This window comes from Clarias gariepinus, chromosome 1, assembly GCF_024256425.1.
Source record: "Clarias gariepinus isolate MV-2021 ecotype Netherlands chromosome 1, CGAR_prim_01v2, whole genome shotgun sequence".
NCBI classification, from domain to species: Eukaryota; Metazoa; Chordata; class Actinopteri; order Siluriformes; family Clariidae; genus Clarias; species Clarias gariepinus.
This window is the reverse complement of record NC_071100.1, coordinates 25,788,671-25,814,801: the sequence shown is the minus strand read 5'-3', so window position 1 is coordinate 25,814,801 and position 26,131 is coordinate 25,788,671. Positions and strand designations below refer to the sequence as shown.

The 26,131-nt window shown below is 37.9% G+C and overlaps 3 protein-coding genes and 2 long non-coding RNA genes across 5 annotated transcripts; 3 read left to right on the top strand and 2 right to left on the bottom strand.

Moving 5' to 3' along the window:
• The first annotated feature begins 1,138 nt into the window (after positions 1 to 1,138).
• Positions 1,139 to 3,432, top strand: tm4sf5 (transmembrane 4 L six family member 5). The gene is made up of 5 exons (XM_053503164.1): positions 1,139 to 1,474; positions 2,002 to 2,082; positions 2,461 to 2,606; positions 2,829 to 3,018; positions 3,176 to 3,432. The coding sequence occupies exons 1-5, from the start codon at positions 1,304 to 1,306 to the stop codon at positions 3,191 to 3,193; spliced, it is 606 nt and encodes a 201-aa protein (XP_053359139.1). The 5' UTR covers positions 1,139 to 1,303; the 3' UTR covers positions 3,194 to 3,432.
• Positions 2,063 to 14,090, bottom strand: LOC128529705 (uncharacterized). The gene is made up of 3 exons (XR_008361073.1): positions 13,483 to 14,090; positions 3,427 to 3,555; positions 2,063 to 2,151 (listed from the first exon to the last, which is right to left on the bottom strand). It is a non-coding gene; the product is annotated as an uncharacterized LOC128529705 (long non-coding RNA).
• On the top strand, positions 8,624 to 16,377 carry LOC128529698 (uncharacterized). The gene is made up of 3 exons (XR_008361072.1): positions 8,624 to 8,833; positions 14,207 to 14,322; positions 15,622 to 16,377. It is a non-coding gene; the product is annotated as an uncharacterized LOC128529698 (long non-coding RNA).
• Positions 16,378 to 17,738: 1,361 nt separating this feature from the next.
• On the bottom strand, positions 17,739 to 22,734 carry mettl3 (methyltransferase like 3). The gene is made up of 11 exons (XM_053503152.1): positions 22,519 to 22,734; positions 20,968 to 21,155; positions 20,387 to 20,842; positions 20,119 to 20,294; positions 19,811 to 20,024; positions 19,480 to 19,667; positions 18,634 to 18,672; positions 18,426 to 18,534; positions 18,274 to 18,339; positions 18,079 to 18,191; positions 17,739 to 17,982 (listed from the first exon to the last, which is right to left on the bottom strand). The coding sequence occupies exons 1-11, from the start codon at positions 22,619 to 22,621 to the stop codon at positions 17,871 to 17,873; spliced, it is 1,764 nt and encodes a 587-aa protein (XP_053359127.1). The 5' UTR covers positions 22,622 to 22,734; the 3' UTR covers positions 17,739 to 17,870.
• Positions 22,735 to 25,248: 2,514 nt separating this feature from the next.
• Positions 25,249 to 26,000, top strand: sst5 (somatostatin 5). The gene is made up of 2 exons (XM_053505940.1): positions 25,249 to 25,413; positions 25,708 to 26,000. Exons 1-2 carry the CDS (start codon positions 25,282 to 25,284, stop codon positions 25,873 to 25,875), a joined length of 300 nt encoding a protein of 99 aa, XP_053361915.1. The 5' UTR covers positions 25,249 to 25,281; the 3' UTR covers positions 25,876 to 26,000.
• Positions 26,001 to 26,131: the final 131 nt, after the last annotated feature.

The window sequence follows — 26,131 nt, the reverse complement described above, 5'->3', positions numbered from 1 at the left end:
GAAAGCTCTGGCTGTAAATCATTCAGGAAAGTCGAGGGAAAGGGAAGGACAAGTTTAAAGTTTAAGTAAATAAACTATTGCAGCTATATTTAAAGCTAGAACTGTAGCTTATTATTTATCGTTAGTCACAGAGACAAGATTGTGTTACAGACCTGTGAAGTTCACTACCAGTCCTTATGTTTAGATATTCATTCTTTTCATTAAAACATTGAAAAAAAAGTATGCCTTCTGTAAAATAGGGAAACAAATGCAGCTAATTATTTCGGCATAGACTACAGTTTATAATTAATTACATTTTCATGCTAATGTTTGAACCAGCATGTATAATAAAAATTTTGATCATGTGAAAACCTAAAGCGGTCAGAGTTGAAAACTAATTAATGCAATATAGGCCAATTCAAATGTAGGCCAATTGAAAGAAGAAAGTTCTTTCCTAACTAAAGTTTCCTAAAGTTTTAGGCTAATATGATGGCCCATAATTATGTTATAATATTTGTTTTATCTAAAATATTTAACCATTGAGGAAAGATATTTCATCTCTGTAATGTTCCTAGGCAATAAAAGCCACCCTAATGCATATGCAACAAGAATCGAAGTTCATTTCATTTTACATTTAGGCATTTGGCAGACTTTCTTATCCAGAGCGACTTACATTTTTATCTCATTACACATCTGAGCAGTTGAGGGTTAAGGGCCTTGCTCAAGGGCCCAACAGTGGCAACTCGGTGGTTGTGGGGTTTGAACCTGGGATCTTCCGAACCGTAGTCCAATGCCTTAACCACTGAGCTACCCCTATCAACTTTTAATTTAATGTTACTATCTACTGTACAATTCCGGTATTGATAGTGTTTAATTTGCATTATTTGTAAACGATTGAAAAATGTATTTGGTTACCATATGAAAAAAAAAAAAATTTAGTTTGGATACAGCTTTTAGAGGAAAATAACAGCAGGCTATAGTAATCAGCAGGAAAACCCATGTTCCCACTCACTTTAAAGTAACGTCACCTACGCATCCCTTTTATTACACACACACACTCACTTGTGATAACAAACCATAAATGACACTGATAGTAGATCAGTAAATATGAACAGGTATCAAAGGTCATGCAGGAGTTTTGGATCACCGCTGTGTATCATTGGGGCACAAAGATTCATTTGCTCTGTAATACACTCCCCTTTCTATGACTTTGTTCACCATTTGGTCACAGAGGCACAGATAGTTTCTGAAGTTTATACATTAGTCTTGGCTCCATCTTTAGGGTCTTAAAGAAGGTGAATTAAGATTTTAAAGCAAGGCAAAAATGTGTACAGGAAAGTGTGCACGATTAGTGGGTCTGATGCTGTTACCCTCTGCATTTCTGTGTATGATAGCCAACCTGTTGTTGTTCTTCCCCGATGGCAATGTTTTGAAAAATGATCAGATCTCTTTACAAGTCTGGCTGATGGGAGGATTTCTTGGTGGAGGATTATTTGTAAGTAAAAAGCTTTTTCTGTTCCATGGCCGTATAAAAAAATCTTAGCTATGAACTTGAATATGTATAGTACTGCTTATTTACTGGCATATCTCATAAGTGTTCCTGTGTCTTACACTTTCTTTAATTCTTAATATTTAATAATGGAGTTAAATACACTCCATTATTTATTATTACTTTTTACACTAATTAATTAACTAAATATTATTATTATTATTATTATTATTATTATTATTATAAATATACTAATATATATGTTTTTTATATTTCCTTTATTGATTTTGAATTATTATTCTCTTGCATGATTAACAAATTATTAAACTGTAGACCTTGTGAATTATGTAAGGTCATAATTTAAACTTTGACCAATGTCATAAAGTCATAAAATCTCACTTGTCATATACAATTAATCAGTAATACCCAATATAAAGCTAGATGTATTAATGGATATTAATATATTAATAAAACAAGTCTCATTGTATATGTTCTTTGATATATATGTTTCTAGTATTTCTTTTTTCCATAAGATGCTGTGTCCAAGCTGTTCGGCTATCAGAGCTGGTGGAAAGGGTTGTTGTGGGAAGGGCTGCTGTGGAAATCGTTGCCGTGTGAGTAAAACAACTCGTTTGGAGAGAAGATTCACTTCCCCCCAAACGAGTTGTGATTTTTTAGTGAATCTGTGGAAAAAGAAAATATTTTCAGCTGTAAAATCAGAAACAAAGTGAACTGCTATTTGAGTAAAATGTAGCCTACAACATTCCACAAATCAATCAACTTTGTAAATCAGTAAATTACTCAGTGTGACCTTTTACTTTTGCAAGCTTGTGCAAATCTGTAATTTTGAGACCTAATGCAGCCCAAAATATTAGTTACTGAGATTTGTAAAGGGATAGCACTAATTAACTGAACAAAATACTGCTGAGAACAGTACTAAAATATTATTAATCCAAATGTGTGCTAATATCTGACTGCCTGTGTTTTTTTAGATGCTGAACTCGGTCTTTTCCTCTGCGTTTGGTCTAATTGGGGCGGTATACAGCACCAGCGTGGCATCTGCAGCACTAGCTATTGGACCAAAATGCCGTCTGGCCTCAGGAGACTGGGAATCTCCATTTGAGAAGCTCCCCCAAGAGTAACTAAGCTCTGGACTCAAGTCAAAAACACAATTTTACATATATTTTGGTTAAACACTTACACATACTGCACAAACATGTTTTATTTGTGTGTAGACACTTTTTTAAAATTTTAAGCTCTGAATCATCATGACTGAATTTTAATTACCTGAATGCAAAAACTCATTAAGCACAACTCATGTTAGTTCTCTCTCTCTCTCTCTCTCTTTCTCTCGCTGCAGTAATTCCAGCTATTTGGTGGATAAATCTAAATGGTCAGTCTGTGCTTTCCCGGAAAATGCTGTCCTGTGGCACATCGTTCTCTTTTCTATCATATTAGGCCTGGGTGTCGTGCAGGTTGTGCTCCTTGGGATTCAGGTCATTAATGGATGTATGGGTTGTATTTGTGGGGACTGTCGAAAAACCCCAGAGGTAAATGTTATTACAGTATTTCATCAAATTTCTTTGGTTGTTTTTCAAGAGGTTGGAGACAAGTAGATGGCTTAATTAATCTGTCTGTGTGTCTATATGTCTGTCTGTCTATCTATCTATCAACATTAAATGGAACATGTTTATTTCTTTTTTGCAGGATGAGGGAGGATTGTAAATGAAAGACCTTATGAAGAAAAAAACAGCATATCTATTTATTAACATGAATCTACATGATCAAATCTTCTGTTCATGTTAACCTTGTACTCTGTGCTATTTATATTGCTATTGTAATCAATTATTAAACCTGATATGGCATACACATTTATTAATTATTGACTACAATTACTTTGAGTAATATCTTTACATTGCACTTGAAGCTTTCAGGCTGGATAATAAAATAAGTTTTACCTTTGATCCAATTGGTTTTCTTTTAACAATAATAGTCCTTCCAACACTGCGATGGATTGGCACTCTGTCCAGGGTGTACCCTGACTCGTGCCCTAAGCCTCCTGGCATAGGCTCCAGGTCCCCATGACCCTTAATACAGGATAAAGAGGAATAGAAGATGAGTGAGTGAGAGTAAGTGAGTCCTTCTAACAATAATACAAAAATAGTGTTTGTGTGTTTGCTGCGGACTGGGACACTGCACCAGTTTGGGCTAGATCCTGTGTGAAAGCAGGTTTAGCAGCACCCTAGAGGAAGAAGCGACAGCTGTACAAACAGCTCAGAAGAGACTTTGAATGTAAGGTGTTTGAAAACATCATCTTGTACTCAGCGTTATTAATCATCTGTGGACAAAATCTTACTTGGTATTTAGGTCAGCTTAAACAAGTACAGTACTGGGCCTGTAATCATAAAGAATAATAAGAACTAATCCTGGATAATTAATGTTTTTCAGCACTTATAGACTTTAGTACAGCCAGGAAAAAATACACATTATAGATATGAAGTCATACTTTCGAGGAAGCTACAAACTTTAATAGTGACTTAATAGTTGTGACATATTGTCTAGCTGTATCCACTCTAAATAAGCTCCACAAACTGAGAAACATAAACACACCATGCATGCTTTAGCCATATCTGGAGAGGAGGACTGTGAGTGCACTTGTTCTGTGTATTTTATCAGATATAAGTCTTAATGGAGTCTTCGCCTTATGAAAAGGATTTTAGTTGAATGCATGGCTGTATGTTACATGCTGGTAAAATCTGAATAAATGAATTAGTTTAGACCATCAAACTAATTTGACGTTCTTTAGTTTCATTAGTTTGATCGTCAGGATTGGAGTTGTAGTCTGGTTTTGCATATGGATATCTTCATTTCTTTTTAATATATGGAAAACAGGTCAATAAGAGCTAACATGAAGAATCACTATTTGTTTTTTTCTCATGCAGATCACATACATCCACACAGTAAATGTAAATAGTGACAAGGTGAGGGAAAGGGGAGCTTAGAAATGTTGGCCCAGGGTGAGAAAAAAAAAAGGTCTGGCAGTGTCAATGGTGTTTACTAAAAGGAACTAATGCAAACTCACTATTTTGCCAATAATGGAGTCTTTCAATGCACGTAAAGCACAGGCACAAAACGTACACAACCCTCCGTGATGAATCCAAGGACAGAACAGAACAGAACAGAACTGGAGCAGTCCAGTTAGCACACATGAATGAATCTGATGAAAACAATGCCCGGTGTTGTGTGAACAGTCGTTTCTATGTTGAACAAATTGCATCAAATCTGAACAAATACACTCTTATTTAGTGTTATTTAGAGAAATCTGCTTTAATACACACTAAACATACAGTATGTCCATGTCATTTTTATATGCACTGACAAACCTGTCTATTTTTGACAGGTAGTACACAAATACGCCTACCACACAGTAACCACGGCTCCTTGAGATGTGACTCAATACCTCTAAAGAGACATCACATCATTAGTGTTAGATAAGCTCTGGCAGGGTAAAAAAAAAAAAAAGCCAACCCAGACTTTCAGGAAGTGAAGAAAAAAAAAAAAACAAGCCAGCACTGGTTCTATTGCAACATCACTGTGACGAACAGGAAACGTATATCATGTGTCTTCTAATCTGACATGTATCTATGCATGTTTGTATGTACTGTATATAATAAGAATGTACAATCAAGTAAAAAGAGGTGGTTATAAGAATAAGCAGGGATAGGGTTAAAGGAGGAGGAAGTGGGGTGGGAATGCAAGACTTGGGAAGGGGGAATGGGGAATGAGGATGGGGTAACAGGACTGAAAAACTGGTCTAAGGCGACTTGCACTGGAGTGTGCCAGTAATTACTGTATGTTTCTGAGTTCAGCAGAGGTTCAATCTTAAGGCTTAGGAATGCATGGTGGTGTAAACCCTTCTTACAACACTATTACGTGCAGGACTAAACATGCCATTTTCTTCTGTCAAAAACAGTCGACAACCATAACCTTTTTTTTTCTTACTGATGTAGTTTTTCTGCTTTGTTGATATTTATATATCAAGACAAATATGGTTTCTACTGTATATGATGCAGCTAGATATGATTTGCTTATTGAGTAAGGCTGATAATAATAATTTTGTTTATTTAACAGATGATTTATTAATGAGAAAGAATGTTGGAAAAGTGTAATTTTCTGCCCGACTATATGTTGTACCATTTCCTAAATATCACTGCCAACATTATGACTGCCAACATTGCTACCTATGTTTATGCAGTTGCTATTCTTATCTGTTGCTCTCCGACACCATTGGTTGCCTGTTGCTGAATAACATGAGGGCCAAAGATTCTCCCTAGGGTAAATATTGGACAGACTGATTGGTCCTTTGCGGGCTGTAAATTATGTCACAATGACAGCTGACCAATAAGCTTTCAGAAATCAGAAAGAGAGACTGTTTCCATATTCAGACATTGGTACCAACCACTTAAAGGTGACTGAGGTAACCGATAAACTGTAGTAATATACTGTACAACAGAACTTTCTTCGCACTACATTTAATTAATGTACATTCATGACATAATTAATAGTTTATACACTCCATAGTCAGTATTCAAACAACCAGGCATGTGTCCAACTCTAATCAAAAAGGACCAAGCCTGAAATGTTTCTAAAAGCTAACCTAAGGGTTATTATCTTTCCAGAGTGAACCCATAAAGCTCAGCTACTGGGCCCGCCTGCACCTTATCAAGGACCCACAGCTCATTGTTAATTATTAACCATTTGCTGCATATCACTTAGAGATAGTGTACAGAAACATGCCAGAACTGTCTAAACCACATCCTTCTTTCTTGTCAATTAAATTCAACCAAGAGAGAGCGCAATATTAAAGAGATTGGTGGAAGATCAGACAGAATAAAAATGTCGGAAGAATGATTGTATCATAAAAGTGGACTACAGTTAATTTGCTACTCTTAGACCATTGTTAGTATCTGTAAGGTTTACGTTAAAAATAATTGCAATTTTGTCCTCCTATAACAAGAAGCTAATATTTAAAAATGGGCTCTAACCCTTAGCATGGCTCTCACCATAAGGGAAACTGGACTGCACCCCAGATTGTGCAGCAGGCATACTGGCGTGCATTCTAATCAGTTTTTCCTTTAGAAATCAACTCCATAAAATTTCCATTGGACTAAATCCATTGGCAATGTTCCTGTGAGACTGGCCAGAATTACAATGTCAATGAGCCTACAAGGGCAGTTTGTAAACCTGGTACATTTTTTTTTACAAATCTCATGCAAGACCTTCCAGTTATGATTTCTTTCTGTCAGTTAATGGTGCTACTGAAGTAAATAAATTAGCGAAATATACACTGAATGCAGTGTGTTCTCTTATTTTTATGCCAGGGAACATAATAAAATTCATTGTCTGTTTTTATACCTCACAACCAAATGGACACTTCCAGGTTAACACTATTAGCCTAAGACTATATCAGTACATAAATGTTTACTGCACATGTACTTTTTACCGCACCTTTTAAATGACCACATTGGTTTAGTAAAAATCGTGAATGCAAAAAACAATTCAAAATGCACATTTTTTTAATTTAGGTACTGTATAAGGGAACTCAATGTAAGGCTCAGATGTTACCAATTCGCACTGGCTTGCTGTCAATCAACTTCTTTGCCACATCTTGACTGATGGCAGCCCGTTCTTGCATAATCAATGCTTGGAGTTTGTTTAAATTTGTGGGTTTTTGATTGTCCACCTACCTCTTAAAGATGTTCTCAATTGGATTACGGTCTGGTGAGTTTCCTAGCCATGGGCACGATGTTTTGTTCCTCGAGCCTTTTAGTTATCACTTTTGTCTTGTACCTTGGTGCTCCATCATGCTCCAAATGCACTGTTTGTCATCAAACTGTTTTTGAATGGTTGGAAGAAGTTGTTCTCAGAGGATGTTTTTATAGCATTCTTTGTGTTCTTAAGCAAAATTTTGAGTAAGCTCATTCCTCTAGCTGAGAAGTAACCTCACACGCGAATGGTCTCAGGATGCTTAACTGTTAAAAAGCATGACACAGGACTGATGGTAGCACTCACCTTAATACATTTTAAAAAGAGGGTGAAAGGAGAAGCCAGGCGGCACGGTGGTGTAGTGGTCAGCACTGTCGCCTTGCACTTCCAGGGTCCGGGTGTGATTCCCGACCAGACTTGGTTCCCGTCTCTGTGTGCATGGAGTTTGCATGTTCTCCCCGTGCTTGGTGGGTTTCCGCTGGGTACTCTGGCTTTCTCCTACAGTCCAAAGACATGCAGGTTAGGCTAACTGGCGTTCCCAAATTGTGTGTATGTGTATGTGTGTGCCCTGAGATGGATTGGCACCCTGTACCTTGCCTCGTGCCCTAAGCCTACTGGGATAGGCTCCAGGTCCCTGCGACCCCGAATACAGAATAAAGCGGTATAGAAGATGAGTGAGTGATAAAAAAAGCATTTTTCTACGGGAAAAACATCACGGACAGACTGATATTCTGCAAAAGGTACAGGGATTGGACTGTTTAGGATTAGGGTAAAGTCCTTTTCTCTGATTGTTTGGGTCATTTTGAAAAAAAACTTGTCTGGGGAAGAAAAGGTGAGTCAGTTCTACGTCTCACTGCTTAGCCATGTTGCACAATATCATCTGCATATACTATATATATATATATATATATATATATATATATATATATATATATATATATATACACACACACCTTGCACTTCACAATTTGCACAATAAATATATATGCACTGATGTATATGAACTACTATTTGCACTTGTGATGGATGCTTAACTGCATTTCATTGCTGAGTACCTGTACTATGTAATAGCAATAAAGTTGTACCTACATACCTTTGTTACAGTCACATCAGTTTACAAGGTTTCTTTCTTTCTTTCTTATGCTGAGAAAAATAGAGATGCACGTAAAACATCCGACTATGTAATAAGAAATGATGATCAGTAGTAGCACAATTATGGGTGAATGTTGTCAGAAATGGGAATGTTTATCACTTAACTTTGGAGGCGTGCCAGAGTGTGACAGCGCCATTGAGAGGAGGGAGGAGGGGGAGGGGGAGGGCAGGAGCCTGAGGTCGCTCTAAATCCGTTTAAAAAGCGCCAGAGCTCTCCGTGCTGGGATCACACACACACACACACACACACACACAGACACTTATATCACTCGACATCTTGTCCTAACGCTTTCGCTGGTTGTCCTGTGGACCGACAGTAATCTCCGAGCGGGAACACTGAGGGACCTGAGCGCAGCGACACACAGCCTGAGGACCTGCAGCCTGGTTCGGTGTGACGCACATTTCATACTTCACATTCCTCTGTCTGCTGACTGCTCCTTAAAATTGGTAAGTGTATATTTAAATGACTGTTTCTACCCTAAAAGTTGCTCAATCGCCCATGAAAAGCGTAGTGTAAAGGGAACACAAGGCGTGTTTTGTGGATTCCTGACTCGCGTTGGTTGTTGGAGGTGTGTCCGAGTGGGAGTGTCTGTCAAACAAGAAACTTTATCATATCATCATATTGCTCTTGTATTTGGGTTAGGGCAGTAATAAACACTATTGTAAAAATAAAAACATTATTATAAACCAGCTCACGTTTATAGCATAGAAATAAGAGTAGTCATTTTCCTCACTGCAATTCTTACTTGTTGCTTATTGGTTGTATAATTTGTGATTACATAATTTTCATTTTGGATTAATTAACTGATCTATCTATCTATCTATCTATCTATCTATCTATCCATAATCTGTCAAACTGCATAGTAAGTATTAAAGTCTTTGGTAACTTAATATGGTAACTTAAAATATTATGCTAGATAAAAAACATAAAGGTTGTTGTATTACATAGAAAATATTTATGAAATATTACTATATAAATAACAATAATAACAAATCTTATCATATAATTTGTGAAAGGTATGTTTGAAATCAGTCAAAGACACCGCTCACAATGAAGATGGTTTGTTTTATTATTAGGTGACTGTTATATATCCTTTATATAGAAGCAATTTTATAGCAATGGATAAGATAAGATGGTTAACTGACCTATTTTTTTCTATCTTCATGATTTGTTTGTCTGAGACACGTTTATGTTCCAGGCTTTACCCACATGCACATAAAAAACTGCTTTGGACGATAGGTCTGACTGTGAATTCAGATTACAGGCGATGAGTTTTATTGCAAAACTACTAGATTTATCGCATGTACTGTAAGCCGTGATGCATAAATCACCTTCATTACTGCGGGGGGCTCGAGCGTCACGTACAGCACGCGTGCAGTGAGGCGCGTGCTAGTGTGAATGGAGCGGGGAGCCGCGCGCACATTTTCACCCGACACGCTGATGAGCTTATCGCCGTGCTGTGTTTGTTTAAGACACAATGGGTCTTTAAAACAAAACAAAAAAACTTCTTCTTTGCATAAATATGGGTCCTACATCCTATCCCATGGCTATACGTTTGCCCACACGGAAATCATCTTTTGCTCAGAAGCTTGTGAAGTGAAGTGCCTCCAGAATCTCCAATTTACAATTCGTCTCACTTGTTATTATTAGTTTAATACTCCACTTAGCCTGCGTTTTCAAATAATTCGAGTGCAGGCTGTAAAGAACATGAAAATGCAGACAGTTTGTCTTCTGACTTGTTATGCATACCATTCAGCCCACAGTTTTTGGACAGTTATTACCATAATACTGAAACACACTCATCGCAGTCCTGAGTGTGTTTCAATATCACGCGAGATTAATTGCTATTATAACCTTATCATCTAAACCGCTTTGTCCTTTACACATGGTCACTGGGGACCTGGAGCCTATCCTATTAGACTTAGGGCACGGGGCTAGGTACACAATGGGTGGGAAACCAATCCATCCCAGGGCACACACACATACACAGAGTCACATGCTCATTCAGACACTAGTAATTTGGGAACGCCAATTAGCCCAATCTGCATGTGGAAGAAAACCGGAGCACCCAGGGGAAACCCACCAAGCTACCTAACAACTCATGCACACTCTATGCACACAGACCACACAGGCAATCGAGCACTGACTCTAGAGGTGCAAGGTGACAGTGCTAACCACTAAACCACTAATTCGTGCTGCCTATCTAAACCTATTGAGTATTAATAACAATAACTGTTGATAGGAGCTCTGCGCTTGTAAAAATGTGCAGTACTTGCATTGAGGTTAACCCCTTTAAGAAGGTGCTGTTATTTAGTTATTTCTATTTGAGTATATTACTTTGGAAATGTTTCAAATTCTTCAGTGACAAAAATAAAACTGAAGCTTTAAAAAGCTTTACTTTAGGTATGCACCAGCTCAAACCAACATAGGCAAGTTTGCATAACGAGACTCAAACTTAGATGCTTAGAGTTTTTTTATTTATTTTTTTTGGCCTGTTCTCTGAATACTGAGTGAAAGGCAATCATACTCTTGGATGGGATGCTAGTAAATTGCAGGCCATCACACACACACACACACACACACACACACACACACACACACACACACACACACAGCAAGCATGAGTTTTGGAAGGTGGTAGAAAATTGGAGTTCCCTTGGGGAAACCTGGGGAGAACATGTGAAACTCCACACAAACTGTAACCTGAACTGAGGTTAAACCGAACTTCAATTCATGGAACTCTGTGGTAGCAACACTACCCTATGTTTCACTGTCACCAAGTCTCTCTTCTAACAGAACAAATTTAGTATGCAAGTATCCAAATAATTATGTAAAATTTAAATAGCAGCCAGACCAATACAGTACTGGGCTCAGTGCTCGATTCCCAAGAGACACATGCACACAATGTTATAGCTAAGAAAATCTTAATGCAAAACAGTTTAATCAGTAATCAGTGTAGGAATATGGAAATACAATTTAAATTTTAAAAGAATCCCTAAATAGTTCATTCTAATGTATTTTTTATTCCATGGTCCAAACAGCATTTTACAAATTCTGATTGTATAATTAATAATTGGATGGTTTTGGTATGTAAATCCTGTCCTAGAGATGCAAACAAGATGCAGAGCAGGAGATTTGCAAAAGTATAAACTTTGTGCAGCCAGTGAAACTTGCAGAACATTCTTAAAACTAGAGAGTAGGTGTGGCGTTGTGTTGCAAGTCAAAACATTTGCTTATTACTTGGAAAATGTCAAGTTGATTTCTTTCGGTTGTGGTAGCATAACCTGTAATGGAAACAGAACAAATATTGACCAAGCTATCTAATTTGATCATCCATTTAGTTCAATAATATAGCAAAGTTATGTAGACAAGTAGACATTTTGTTTATAAACAGTTTGGATGTGTAGTTAAATTTGGGGGGAAATGACTACTTGAGCAGCAAGAGCTCAACACAGAGCCATGGCTTTCCCACGTCATACCGAGACTCAAGTTACAGAGATATAATTGAAAGTTGGCTCACTATGGACTTCATGTCCTCAGTTGTGATTTATTTTACTCCTTCTCAAATGTGTTCTGGACTATATCCCTCTTGTGTCCTGCCAGGGAATGAACAAGGCCTTACAATACCTTACCACTGACCAGCCACTGTACACAATATGTCTGTGTTAAATAATGGGTGGGATAGGAGAGAGAACAGAGAGGCGTGCACTTTGGCTAGTCTTATTCTAATAGAAAGAGAAGAATTGCAACTGGTGTTTTGCTGCTTTTGCTTTTCAGTTCAAACTTAAGGGCTTAAGAAAAACCTAAATAATTTTAATTTATAACAAAGATGTTAAGGTGCTAAACATTTATGTTCAACTTTTGTATGTTTTTACTGTTGTTTTGTAGCCATAGTTATAGAAAATTTGCTGGATCTAGTGATTATTAAATGCTCCCCGTGGTCCTAATAGCTAGGCATGATCTCATGACCGCAGGGTTGCAGTAAACGACAACAAGTCACATTCCTATTAATGTTTATTGATCCGTGAAAATTGTATGGAAATGTAGAATATGTATATGGTACTATTCTTCTTTGCACTCTATGCTAATCCTTAACACTTTGCAACTGCAATGCTTTCTTTTATTAAATACCAAAGGCAAAGGTAGATGCATGTAAATGCGAAAAGCGCATATGGCCATCTTAGTTCAACAATTTACAAGAATACTGTAAAATCTTAAGCCTATGCTTTATTGTTTGCATAGTACTGAGAAATAATTTACCCTTCTACACCTTGCAGTAATATTGCCAGTTTCAAAGACTGTCATCAGTCATTTGACATCAGTCAAATGTAAAATGTAAATTAACAATTACCACTTTTGCCTTAAAAGAAACTGACATTATGCCAGATTGCTTTTTTTTGTAGGCTGGGAATGAATTGAGTTCATCAAGTGCCAGATTATCAGATATGTGAGAAAGCTGCCAGGTATATGAGAGGTTACCAAATAGCCTAGGGTGAATTGAGGATGGGGAGGGGAGGGGCGGGGGGGGTACAGAGGAAAGGAAAAAACAAGACTCTACAGGGAAACTGTATATTTTTAGATAAACCAATATTACTCTACCCAGCTCTAAAGAAAACAAGAGACATTTCATATAGTATGAAGAAGCTGTTTTGATTTCCTGATTACTGACATAGATTGTATCATTTCCTAAGAAGAGAGCTTGAGATTGTTTATGGTTTGCGTGAATTAGAAAGAGATATCCAAAAGAATTGGATTCATTTCGCATTAGTTATGTGTCCTTATCGATAAGTAAATTGAATGTAAACCAGTAAAACTGGTTTGCGGTTCAAGTTTCAACACATTACAGATTCTTCGATGACAATCACTGTATTACTTTATATCACAAGGCATTTGACGTTATGGCTCTCAACATTGCAAGACTATCATACCAAGATTAGTAGGCCCACTATGGGAACACGTCATGCTCTGTAGAGTAAGGCCAATCAAGGGTTTAGCAGCGTGTTGACGTACCAATCAAAGAGAGATAAGATTTGACTATTACTCTTAACCAGTAGCTTATTCATAGGTGAAAGTGGATTTTAAAGTAATAATTTACCTTTTGTCAATGGCCAAAGAAGTACATTTCCAAGTCGCTAAGTGACAGAAGTAAGTCTAAATGCGGCACAGTTGTAAGGTTAGTACGCTCACTTATTCACTCTGCTCCATTGCTGTATTATTGGGCCTGTGGGACAAAAAAGGGATCTGCAGCAAGCACTAATAGAGGCCCATTAGGTTAACGATCACTGATAGAGTTGCCAGATTTACATATTTTTCCCCAATTGGGCCATAGTTTAAAAATACACTGCTACCAAAAATATCCTGTGTTATGGCAAAGTAATCAGAACATCAAACTAAGAAAAAATTTCCCAGAACAAGATTAAAAGAACAGTTTATTTTGAATGATTACTATGCTAAGATTTCTCGTGAAGATTGGGAGAGGGAAAGAGGGATTAAGCGGGATTAAGGGCTAGGTTTAGTTTGATGTAGTTTTAGAGACATACTTGGGCTGGAAAATTTTGCTGGCAATCAAATGCAGTAAGCAAACTGCTAGACTGTACACTGGATGGCATTTATTATTGTCTTGCAACACAAAATTTATGGTCACACGGTGCTGCTGCCTTAAACATTTCAATTGTTCTTATAAGATCAGGACTGAATAGCCTTTTGTTTATTCACCACAAATGAATGGTCTTTTTAATATGTGACCGTTTTTTTTGTTTTTTTTTTATCAGAATTCTACAAAACACTCACTAAAGGTGTCTCTTTTCTTTCTTACTCAGGTCTTTTCTTTGTGCGGTGTCGCTTAGAGGAATGGGTGTGAAGGTGCTCCTGTGCTTTCCCTTCTACAGGCGCTGCAAAGAGCGGTGCAAGGACAAAGAGTGTCCTCCTGAAACAGGTAGGAGAGCTATATGTATAATATAACTGTATTTAATTAGTGTCTTAGAATTATTTAAAACAGAACTGTTAATCATGTCGAACTAATATACTGTATGAGGTAAAAGGAAAAGTCATGATTTATGTCCCTGTGTTGGCTGCAGAATATTGTATAGTTTTACATATTACAGCTTTTGCATAATAGCATTTTTGCCTCTTGCCTCACCTTAATCCAACTAGTAATCCTACTTAAACGTTATGGCATGTTTATAGCATGGGGGAAGTTTAATTTTCTTTTGGCATCATGCTTATTATGTTGTAAGCATATTATCTAAGGGTTTACCCCTGGGAAGTTTGGATATGAAGCAAGCTTATGAATTAACTAAAAAATATAAGAACTATAACATTCCATAAAGGTTAAATTTAACAGTAGACATGCCTAGCCTCAATTCCTCCAGTGATGTCAGCTCCTCAAACATTTCTATAAAGAAATAATAATAATAACAGTAAAAAAAACACTATATTATACATTTAATCAATGCCCTGTTTTGTTATAAGTGAAAAAATTGTCAAAGCTAGTAAGTAATGTTGAGATATATAGTTCATTTCTTCATTGGTTATATTCCAAATAACTATATCATTAAGACCACTGCCAGGTGAATTGAATGACATTGGTTATCATTTATATACCAGTAAATTCAGGGCCCACCCATGCCACAGAGACTAAAGGCCATCCCGCCTTATCTGATCCCACAGAAAAGCCAAGGCAGCACAAACATTCATAGGAAAGTCAATGCTGAATATGATAGAAAGCCACCTGTAGCCACATGTAGTGTACTAGGTGTTCACTACAGCCCACCAAGCAAAGGGGCTAGCAGGCAAAGAGCCCAGGGTCCCTGAAAACCAAACTCCAAATAAGCATCTATGGGATGCTCTGGACAAACAAGTCAGATCTACGGAGGCCCCACCCCACAACCCACATCATCCAAAGGGTCTGCTGCCAACATCTTGGTGACAGACACCATATCACACCACCAAAGGCCCCGTGGAGCCATGCTCCAAAGGGCCAGAGTGCCCCAACTGGCACCTAGGTGTTTTTTTGTTAATAGTTTTTAATGGTTTTAATGTTATGGCAGATTGCTATAGATTTAGTATAAAGACTAATCTGCTTACTCTGGGGAACCTCTAGATGATCTAAATACCGAATATATATATATATATATATATATATATATATATATATATATATATATATTCCACTGTGTATATATATGCCATATATTTATATCTTTATTTAATATTCCAATGTTCTTTCTTAAAGAACCTGCAGTACCGAAAGTGGAGCCAAAGCAACGTCTCTGCTCAACTACATCAATATCAAGTGAGTGTGACAGTGTGGGCAGTCCTCAAGCATATTTTTCCCAGAAGGCTCGGCTCTCTTTTAGACACCAAATGGATAGCAACTTCAACGCAATAGATGCCACATACTAACTTCTGTCCATTGTCAAATGAACTCTGACCCTTGTTGAGATACAGCTGGGTGAAGTCATGGATGGCACAAACTGGACTTGCAAGATGATGGCCCTAAATTCTGTTCAATATAGTCGTCTCATGCTGGTATGAATGGATGGGAAGACCGAAGAAGCAAGAAGAGAGTATGGTGTGCATTTAGGAAAAAAATGTTTACAAGATAACACAAAGTGCTTTGTATGTTGTATTTATCACATTATTTTCTGAACCGGCTCCTTTTAAATTCTCTGACACACAGAGAGTCACAGCTTGTATGCTTATATCTGTTAAAGCAGTGCAATATGTAGGTAACAGTGGTGATGGGCGGACAATACCGAAGCTTGATCCACCTTTGTAAATCTTTTGTAAAAATTTTTTTGATACTCAGAGCTTGTCACATGGCCAATACCACGAGACCAATGAAGTCTGAAGCTTCTGACGTCTCTAGTGTGTTGGTTTAATAGCTTTGAATGTTTTAGCGCTAAAATGCCATCCATATAATTATTTACTGATACAAGACAACGTTGGGTTATCTAAGAATCATGAGTATTAATAATAATAATAATAATAATAATTATTAGAACTTTAATAATCCCAGAGGGAAATTGCTTCTTCGCATAACTGGGGTCAGAGTGCAGGGTCAGCCATGATACGGCGCCCCTGAAACAGTTAGGGTTAAGGACCTTGCTCAAGGGCCCAACAGTGGCAACCTGGTGGAGCTGGAGATCGAATTGCTGATCTTCTGATCAGTAACTCAGTGCCTTAACCCTTTGACCTACTACTGCCCCCGAAAAATAATAATCAAAAGTCTGGGCGCAGTTCAGCATACCACCAAATAAGATGGGTATCTTTGCTGCCCTTCACCAGCCACAAAATTCTTATATTAAGGAATAAATACGCATGGACCCAAAGGGACATTAAGCCTATAAGCTACTTGATAATTTAATATATCAAAAAAACTTTAGAAAAACAAATTTATAATATAATAACACAAGTGCAGCAATGTATGCATTTACTGCTGCAGAAGTTAAAATTACATTAATGTTTTTCATAAACACAAAATTGAATGACTTTTTAAACATTTTATTTCAGTCATACAGTATAGGTAGAGGCAGTGCTTCAGTGGCTGGCTTTTTTAATTTCTGCAAACCACCAGATGTCGCTGTTCTTCCAGAGATCAATGCTTTGTATAAAAAATTCAAGAAAGCCCCAGTGCTTTATGAGGCTAAATTCGCCCGTCACTATGTAACCGATAACACTATTATTTCTCATGTTACTTAAGTCTGTTCTTGTGTTTTGCTAAAGAATTTCTAAAAGTTTTTTTTTTTTTACTTTTTAAGGGTGATGTTTATCTCTTTATTTCTACTTCAGTCGGAAAAGTGTCCTTTTCTAAGTATTTCCTCAACAGAAATAAAGTTCACATTAATTACTCCACAGGCACAAGCTAATCAGTTGTAAAGTTGTTAAACGCTACACACCAGCTGTTTTAGCGCATAAACTCCATATGCAGTAGAGCTTTCTTAGCTTATAACCATGATGTCTGAGCAAGCCGGTAAAAGTTTGTTTTACAAGTAGTGTGTTTAAACCTACCCAGAACATGTGTATCACAACACTTTGTATGCATTTTGTATTATAATGTTTGTTCAGCGGTTATAGTTTTCAATTATGAAAACAAGACACTAATGTATTTAGTTACATTGGGCAATTAAACAAGACACTAATGTAATTTTTTCCCTCTTAGTTTTTTAAACAATTAACAGATTGTGAAAATTATTCATTTTAAATTATCTTTTCAACAATAATAAGAATGCTAGAGCTATTATGTTCTATGAGCTGTTATGTTCTGTGTTGTATAATGTTTTATTTGCTAAACATAAATTAAGAATACTCCAATACCCTTTGTAAAACAAGAGTAAAAAAAAAAAGAAATAATTCTCCTAGTTCTTTTTATTAAAAATGGTTGACAATACAAAAGGTTTCCTGACTTCAAATTATTCTATAATCCTGACAGTCTTGTAGGAGGACTGTACATGTAGCAATCACTCTGAGCTGGTTATGTCTTCACATGTTTTTGGGTTTTGAAATAACTCCATCTGGATAGCGCTTTTTAAAGCGGGCGACTACATCTGGGTCCAACAAATGAATTCCATCCAACTGATTCCCCAAAGTTACCCTAAAAAGAGAGAGTATAAAAACAACAGGAAATTTTGACAAAAAAGGGAAAAACAATAAGACTGTACAGTAAACTTTCAAATTAACTGTTTATTACCAGTTTGGTTGGACATTATGAGGCCTCCCAAACAGTTCGATCTTCCTAGTGCCTGGAGACAAACGCTCAATCATTCCATAGATCTCATCTGGTTTGTGACTAGTAGAGCGCACCTAAAACACAAAATATGGAGAATATACTATCTGATGACAAAATGTTTTGACTGTATTTGATAACATTTTTTGCTGTTATTACCTCTGCAACAATCACATCACAGTCCAGGCCTCTGTTGAATCCTTGAGGGTTTCCTTTCACCCCTACCTAATATGAGTGAGAAAGAGAAATGTGTTTTAAAAATTAAAAGCAGGAATAAAAACACAGATGGATATAAGGTCACAGAAACACACCAAGCAGTGCTCTTTTCCATGGTTCAGCCAGTGTCCAGTTCGTCCTGTCCGAATAATACGCTGGAGCTGATTTGTCTTCACCCAAATGATCTCATCAACACGCTCATACCTGAGAAAATAAATTAATAATAATAATAAAAAACAAACTGAAACTTTACTGGTATTTGAACAGATAATACAACATTTAGTATAAGCCAGATGTACTTACCCCCAGAGGCTTAGACACTCTCTACCAAGCTCCATGGCTCTGTGAAAGCCAGTACAGTAAAATGATTGATACATTACAATGCATAGAAAAATCCAACGAATTTACACCTGGGTGTTTCATACATCTTGTGAATCGGTTGCATAGCTGCTCACTGTAACATATTTGTAGGACAAAGTTTTATTCATAGAAGCTGTAAATTTTAAAGACAAGTGAGCATTTTATGTGGCTGAGGTTTGTGTGTGTGAGAGAGAGAGCGCTGACTGACCAGTCAACTGAATGTTTCTGTTTCTTTCCTTTTTTTAAATAAAAGTAAATGTTCATACTTCATAATTTCTTTATTTCTAATTTCTAAGCTTTGGCAGTACTATAACTTTATTAGTAAGGAACATTAAACTATAGAGCAAATACAGCAAGCAGCATTTAAACTGACTACGCAGAGACTTTTTTTTTTTTTACAAATATAAATGCTTATAAATAAAATCTTAGTGATATTAGAATAAAAAGTGCATGAAGCAACCAGGTTCAAGGTTGTTCCCAATCTCACAGTTTAAAAAAAATAAATGCCACATTTTGTGGTTTAAAACAATGTATGGAAATAGAAAATAATATATTACCTTATTCTTACAATATTAGTTTCAATTATAGACACATTTTTAAGTTTTGGCTATTGCAGGTTTTGTCATTTTTTTTTACTACAGCCACAAACCAAGTTAAAAAAGGCCCTCACTTAAAGTTTAGGCCAATTAGACTTTGCTATAACTGCATGGCTGGACATATGTTCAAACTGCAAAAATAAAAGTTGCACTCGTGTCACACAGAGTAATTTACATACTGTCATCATTTTACCTTCCAGTAACCCAGAGGAAGAGAAAGCCATCATCCTGCAGAATGGGTATGTTAAGTTTCCTCATTTCATCATCTGTTAAAGTTCCATATGGAAGCTCCATGTGAATGTCCCATGGTGGATCAGCCATCACCACTGCAAACTTCCCCAAGATGGACACATCCAGGTAGCGAATATCACAGCAGATCCACTGAGAAAACCACAAAAAAAAGACAGAGAGAGAGAGAGAGAGAGACACAAGTGCTTCAGCTGTTAGGACAGAAATGCACCCAATAAAACAACGATTATTTAACACACATTAATCTCTGTAAAAATAACCAGTTGGTCACCCACCTGAGAAGGAAACAGTTTCCCCACATTGCTGTCTCCGTCTCCGGCATGCAGAGTGAGTTCAGTGGTGCCGGGCTGAGGTCCTGTGGAGCCGCTCTCAGCTTCAGGAGGGCTGTCAATCTCGTAGTGTACATATTTACAGGTGTCCATATGAAAGCAGGTGTTCAGGAAGGAGCAGTCTCCAAGGCTCTCGTCTGTGTGCTTGTTGATGATCCGCCTAAATAAATTATAAAAAAAAAAAAAAAATTATAAAAAAAAAAAGGTGAGAGTGAGACTACAGATTTTGTACTATAGTCTACTACTGGACCTACCTGAAGTGCAGTTTGTTGCAGGGTTGGGGTGTGTCTCCATATCGCATGCACTCCTCCTTAGTCCCATGATCGCAGAATTCCTGCACCTGTGCTCGACCGCGTGAACGAAACTTCTCGACAATGGACTGTTCCCTGGCTGAGCTGGTGTTCAATAACTCAAGGATTTCCCTGCTCACCTACATAAACACACATGAACACACACTAACAATCAAGTTTTTCTCATAGCACAGGTCAACAATGCTTTAACAGCTGAAGAAGTGCTTTGGACCTTTTTACTTTGCTGCTCTTTGGTTGACTGCTGGCTCAATAAGCTCTCGATCTCCATATCCAAGTGAGATGTCTTTCCCTTATTGGTCCGACTCTTTTTCTCGGGCCCAGCTCCTACAGATCCTGACTTCCAGTCTGAAGTCCCACCCAGCTGTGAACTTGAAGCGGAGGAGATTGATGATGTTTTGGATGGGGAAGTCGCCGACTGGAGCAATGGGGACGAGCCAGGAGCCCTCTTTTGGTGGATAATTTCATCTCCTTTTCTTTTTACACCAGCCTTTTGAGGTTGCGGTGTAGAACTACTAATCATCGCCCACAGTTTGGTATGATCAACAGAGACAACTAATGTAGACAAAGACGAGCTGTTGTTGTTTGGCTGTCGAACTTCGATCAATTCCTGAGCCGAAAATTTGAGTAAAAGACTCTGGATGCAGCCTTGGGACACTGGTGATTCAGACTGTACAAAAAAATGGAGATAGGGAGATAGTGACAGGAAGAGGGAGAAATATATTACTCTTGTACATATTTAATGAACATTTAGAATCTCCATACAACACTTACTGACTAAATGTTTACACATACAGAGTTGAGCTGGTTGGTGATGGCCAGTGAGTCAGTGGGGAGTGTGAGGCTCAATTCAGACAGGTACTCCAGAAGTCTTCTTTCTAATTCAGGGTCGGGCGGACGCTCCTCCTTTACCTCTGTTGGGGTTTGGATGGTGGGTCCTGGACTGTCACTTCGTGTGGGCGCCCCATCACTACCACCAACCTCTGATAAAATAGTGCGGGAAAGAAATAGAGCTCTTGTTTAAAACATATTTACACACAATAGACAAACAGCAATACTTTTAATTCTCTAAGTTTATTAAAAAAATGCATGCTTGATAATCATGACCTCAAATTATGAATGGACGTGAATCAGTATCTTTAAGGATCTCAATTTCAGTTCAGCTTTTTGAGCTTCAGTTGACAATATGTGTTAAACCATCACATTAACTATATATATATTGAACCATTTTAAAGTTTTTCTGATATTGTCCTAATATTTTCTAGCTCTGGGGAATATCCAGGGCACATTTGATAATGACGCAGGGTTTTCAACCCTGGTCCTGGAGTACTTGCCATCCTCAACTAACCCACTACCAGCTCTTCTTTAGAGCAGAAAATAACGTCAAAATGTACAGGTGGGAACTCCAGGAACAGGATTGGGAACCTGTGGGACAAACAAAACACACAAGCCACATGAACTTTACAGCACAGTAAGATGCTTTTCTACTCATTTCCCAACGCTTTTAGGAAGTTGGGGGTCAAAGCTTCAGCCATGATACAGCACCCATGGAGCAGAAAGAGTTAAGAGCCGTGCTCAAGGGCTCAACAGCAGCAGCTTGGTGGAGCCAGGGCTTGAACCACTGACCTTCTGATCAGTAACCCAGAGCCCTAACAGCTGACTGAGCTACCACTGCCACAAAAATATATTAAAGGTTTCCTAGTTACCTTTAAGCGGGCATGTCTGATGCCAGTCTTTGGGAACTGGGGTTATCGTTCATGCTCGTTAAACAAATTTTACATTTGTACATTTGCATTATTTGCCAGACACCCTTATTCAGAGCGACTTTTTTTCTGATCATACATTTGAGTGTTAAAAGCCTTGCTCCAGGGCTCATTAGCGGCAACTAGGTGGTGCAGGGGGTTGAACCTGGACCTTCTGATCAGTAGTCCAACACCTTAACCACTGAGCTATCTCTCAAAACATGGGGTATAATCCTTCATGGAGTTGATTTGTTATGTACGAAGTGGGAAGAGACAAATCTGTCTTGTGGCCATGCAGATCCTGAGTTAAGATTCCAGTGTCTTAAGGAGGATGAAATACCCGTAATACGCCTTGATGTTTGAAATGAACAGACATTTTTGAGCACAGAGTAAAACCATCTCGCTACAGGAATGGGTTATATCTATACACTGCAGGCCATTTGGATCACGCAGAACATACACAGGACAGCTATTCGTTCCCTTGAAACGCGTGTTTTATCCTAAGTAAGCTGGGAATGCGGTAAAATAAGTAACCTCTATGTAAGCTCGTTCATTACTCTCCATGGTAACACAGCGTGAGGCTCACACAGTAACGCGACCCTACCGACTCCCAGCTGTGTTGGGTCCTTCCTTCTTCTCTGCAGCCTTTCTCTCAGGGAGTCTAGCTTCTTTTTGTGGGCCTGGATGTCGCTCCATGTATCAGACATCTTAAAAACAAACCCTAGCGCAATTTAAAACTAAAATAATTCAATAACTCGCTTTACTAGCGCCAACAAACAGTTAACAAACTCCTGCACTGTAGCCAAACACAGGCAATCGACTTCCGCTAAGCACCGGAAACTGAAAGCCGGTTGCCGCTAGCGTAAAAGTCCACACTTCTAGTATAAAAGTTTATTAAACCAGTAATACTCGTAGTTTGATTGGTGTTGGAGATTGGGATTTTACACATAATTTTATTCTAGTTACATACTGGTTTATTCATTAGTTTATGTTCTACAATGGTAAGATTGTATTGAAACTTACATTTATACAGGAAATGAAAATGTAAAACAAAATAAACAAAAACGGATGTGTATGTGCTAGTTGATCAGCCTGGTTAATACAATGTGTATTTAGAGTATATTTATAATATATACAAAGTCATACATGCTGGTAAATGGTTAAACGCTGCTTTAATTTTACGACTTAGTTTTAGTTTTCGTCCATTGCTGCCATCTAGTGGCTGAGTGCCTCAGTGAAGAAAAATAAGGGACCGAGCACTGCAACTACTGTACATACTGTACATCCTCAGTGCAGAATATTGTATTCTCCTTTACCGTTAATATTCATTTAATCATTTTCTATCCCGCTTATACTGTTTTGCTCTTGGGGTGGACATCAATTGCAGGGCCACACACACACTACAGGCAACTTGAGAAGGTCAAGTAACTTAATCTGCTTGTCTTTGGACTGTGGGAGGAAACCAGAGCACCTGGAGGAAACCCACCAAGCAAACTCCACACACACTGACCCAAGGCCTGAAGAAGAAAAAAAAACAATAAAGAGATTCCAGTATGGTATGGCTTTGACCTGGACCAGGGTCCTGTTCGTGAATAGTGATGTCCGACATGAGAGCCAGAACATGGAGATTGGAAAAATAAGCTAAATATTTTCTAAATGTATCCTTCTATTGCTGAACTTATAACAAACCAATATTGTTGCTATTTTTATATCAGAATACAGGGATAGAGGTTTATTTAAATGCTAGCTCATTTGGTTTAATTCCATAAAAGAGCTACAAATTGGTGAAAAAGTTAATGATGGCATTGATTTCTAAGGTGTTAGAAAACATGGTGCATCGTGGTTTATTGCGAATGGAGCTGCATTACCTCAGACCTGTCAGTGTGTCCATACTGATCCCATCCACAACCAAAAATGCCCACAAAGTGAACACACGAATCAAAACTAGACCATGGGGCAGTAGAAGAAACAGGGAAATAGAAGAGATGGTGGCATGTTTTGATGAATCCCTTTTTGTGGGTGGTGGGTACAGGTTTTCATTTCAACCAAGCAGAAGACACACCTGATAGTCTAGTAAAAGCCAAGAAAAACAAATTAAGCAGGTGGTGCTTAGGTGTGGCTTCTGTTTGCTTAGAAAGAAAAACTGCACACAAATACACATACACACTTCAGCCCTTTCTTCAGATGATTTCACACCTGTGCTATAGAGGCAGTTTGTTGCTCTGAGCAATGATCTGCTGGGAAACCTTATGGCCTGGCATTCATGTGGAAGTTGCTTTGAGATATATCCCCTCTACATCCATGCAGACCAAGTGCATCGCTTCAGGGCAACAGCATTCCCTAACTCTCTCTGTTGGCCGGATAATGCGCCCTGACACACTTCAAAAATGAAACATTACACAGAATTCAAGATACTGAATTGACCACCAATTTCCCCATATCTGAATCTGTGGGATGTGCTGGACACCTCACTTTAAAAAACACCTCAGAAATTAAAGGATCTCCTACTGTCTTGGTGCCAGAAATTAAAAACATATCTTTAGTGGTCTTGCTGCATAGTCAGACATTTAATGTATGATTATTATAGGAAATATTGGAAAAAAGGTAACTACACTTGGCCAGATGTAATCTTTTGACATCCATTTGATGATATAATTAGAATATTTTATCTTACTTAATTTTAAAAAGGGGCTTGTTAAATTGTGATAGGTGTGTATATCAGCATGTGTGTGCCCTGTATTGCCTATGGCACAGGATAACTTTTATGGGTAAAGAAGACCAATTAACATTTGAGTCACTTCTCATCATTAGCAGGTCTTTGTAACAAGGGCCTCATGCAGAGACCAAGAAACATGAATGTGCTTCACACCTAATCACAAGTGACACTCTTCTAGCCTTAACAGGGGTTTGCATCAGTGGACTTTATTTGGCATCCAGTGTGACAGGCACAGACTTCTTTGGCGCGCGGGGGGGCAGACTACTTCCCTTTAGACACTGGCTTAAGGTAGCTGATTTTGAAAGTTGCTTATTGGTTTTAATGATGAGGTGTCGGAAAAATTGTCAGAAAACACTTACCTTATCATGGTTTTACCCTACTGAGATATGCCTCATACCGACTTTCATCGTTACACCCAATCACAGACACACTTGTACAGCTCGATCCACAAACACAAAGCCTTCACCTTGAAAATATACACATCTATATGTGCATACCCCATCCTTTTACGTCTTTCACTTTCTAGACCAATAGTATGTCACCAGACGCCCACCTCTGTCAGATTTGTATATAACCTACTTCATACTGCTTCTGGACCACTGGGACCTGCTTTAAGTAAACCAGGTAAGGTAATACGTACGAGTTTCTGGGATGAACACAAGGATGTGTTCTCAAATGCAGATAGTGGTTTTGGTTGTGTTCCTTGTTCTAGTGAGTGGAGTCAGAGCAGCTCCCAGATACGACCTACTGGATCATATGCTCCAAAACAAGGGAAATGAGGAGGTAAGAATTACTTGTATCTTTTTTTAGTTTAATACATTTTATTAATTATTATTTAATTTAATTTAATCTTAGCTTTTCTGACATTGACTGTTGTTCTGCATGTACAAATTTGAATAGGTAATCAATTTACATGAATGGCTGGATATTTTTTTCAATTTGAAATATATTTAACAATTTTCACCAGGACATAATTATATAAGTTACAGGAAATATTTTGGTATATGATAATGTTCTGCTGGTTTTGCTATTGGTTTCCTTACACTTTTCAGGATAATTTGCCTTTCCTATAAACAGGACCTTCTACTTAAGCTTCTTTCTGAGCTGGAGATTCCAGATGAGAATGACAACCTTTCTGATAATGACATGGAACTGAACCGCATTCTACGCCATCTGCCCATAACCCAGCGGGAACGGAAAGCTGGCTGCAGGAACTTCTTCTGGAAGACATTCACCTCCTGTTAGCCACTCTGCAGTTTTGGTTACATGGTGGTTTTATTGTTAAAACAATGTTTTCGCTTTAGCTTATGCTGTTTATTCAACCCTAATGCTTGGTGGAGTCTGATTTCTGTAGAGCTGGATCTGGAGCTATCATGGTGTATATGTGCATGTATATATGTGATTTGTGGCAAAAACTGTTGCTTATGCCTATATCCCACAGGTAAATAAACATTGGTTCTATTCACAGTCAGACACCAGTAAAAAAATTAAGTCATAACTA

What these genes read in the sequence shown, in the direction of transcription:
- tm4sf5 (XM_053503164.1), top strand. Translation starts at nt 1,304, where the DNA reads ATGTGTACAGGAAAGTGTGCACGATTAGTGGGTCTGATGCTGTTACCC. An exon ending in TTCTTGGTGGAGGATTATTT is followed by an intron (nt 1,475 to 2,001) that starts GTAAGTAAAAAG and finishes TTTTTCCATAAG; the next exon opens with ATGCTGTGTCCAAGCTGTTC. An exon ending in GCTGTGGAAATCGTTGCCGT is followed by an intron (nt 2,083 to 2,460) that starts GTGAGTAAAACA and finishes GTGTTTTTTTAG; the next exon opens with ATGCTGAACTCGGTCTTTTC.
- mettl3 (XM_053503152.1), bottom strand. Translation starts at nt 22,621, where the DNA reads ATGTCTGATACATGGAGCGACATCCAGGCCCACAAAAAGAAGCTAGAC. An exon ending in TCACCAACCAGCTCAACTCT is followed by an intron (nt 20,843 to 20,967) that starts GTATGTGTAAAC and finishes TTTTTTGTACAG; the next exon opens with TCTGAATCACCAGTGTCCCA. An exon ending in ATGGAAAAGAGCACTGCTTG is followed by an intron (nt 18,340 to 18,425) that starts GTGTGTTTCTGT and finishes CACTCATATTAG; the next exon opens with GTAGGGGTGAAAGGAAACCC.
- sst5 (XM_053505940.1), top strand. Translation starts at nt 25,282, where the DNA reads ATGAACACAAGGATGTGTTCTCAAATGCAGATAGTGGTTTTGGTTGTG. An exon ending in AAAACAAGGGAAATGAGGAG is followed by an intron (nt 25,414 to 25,707) that starts GTAAGAATTACT and finishes TCCTATAAACAG; the next exon opens with GACCTTCTACTTAAGCTTCT.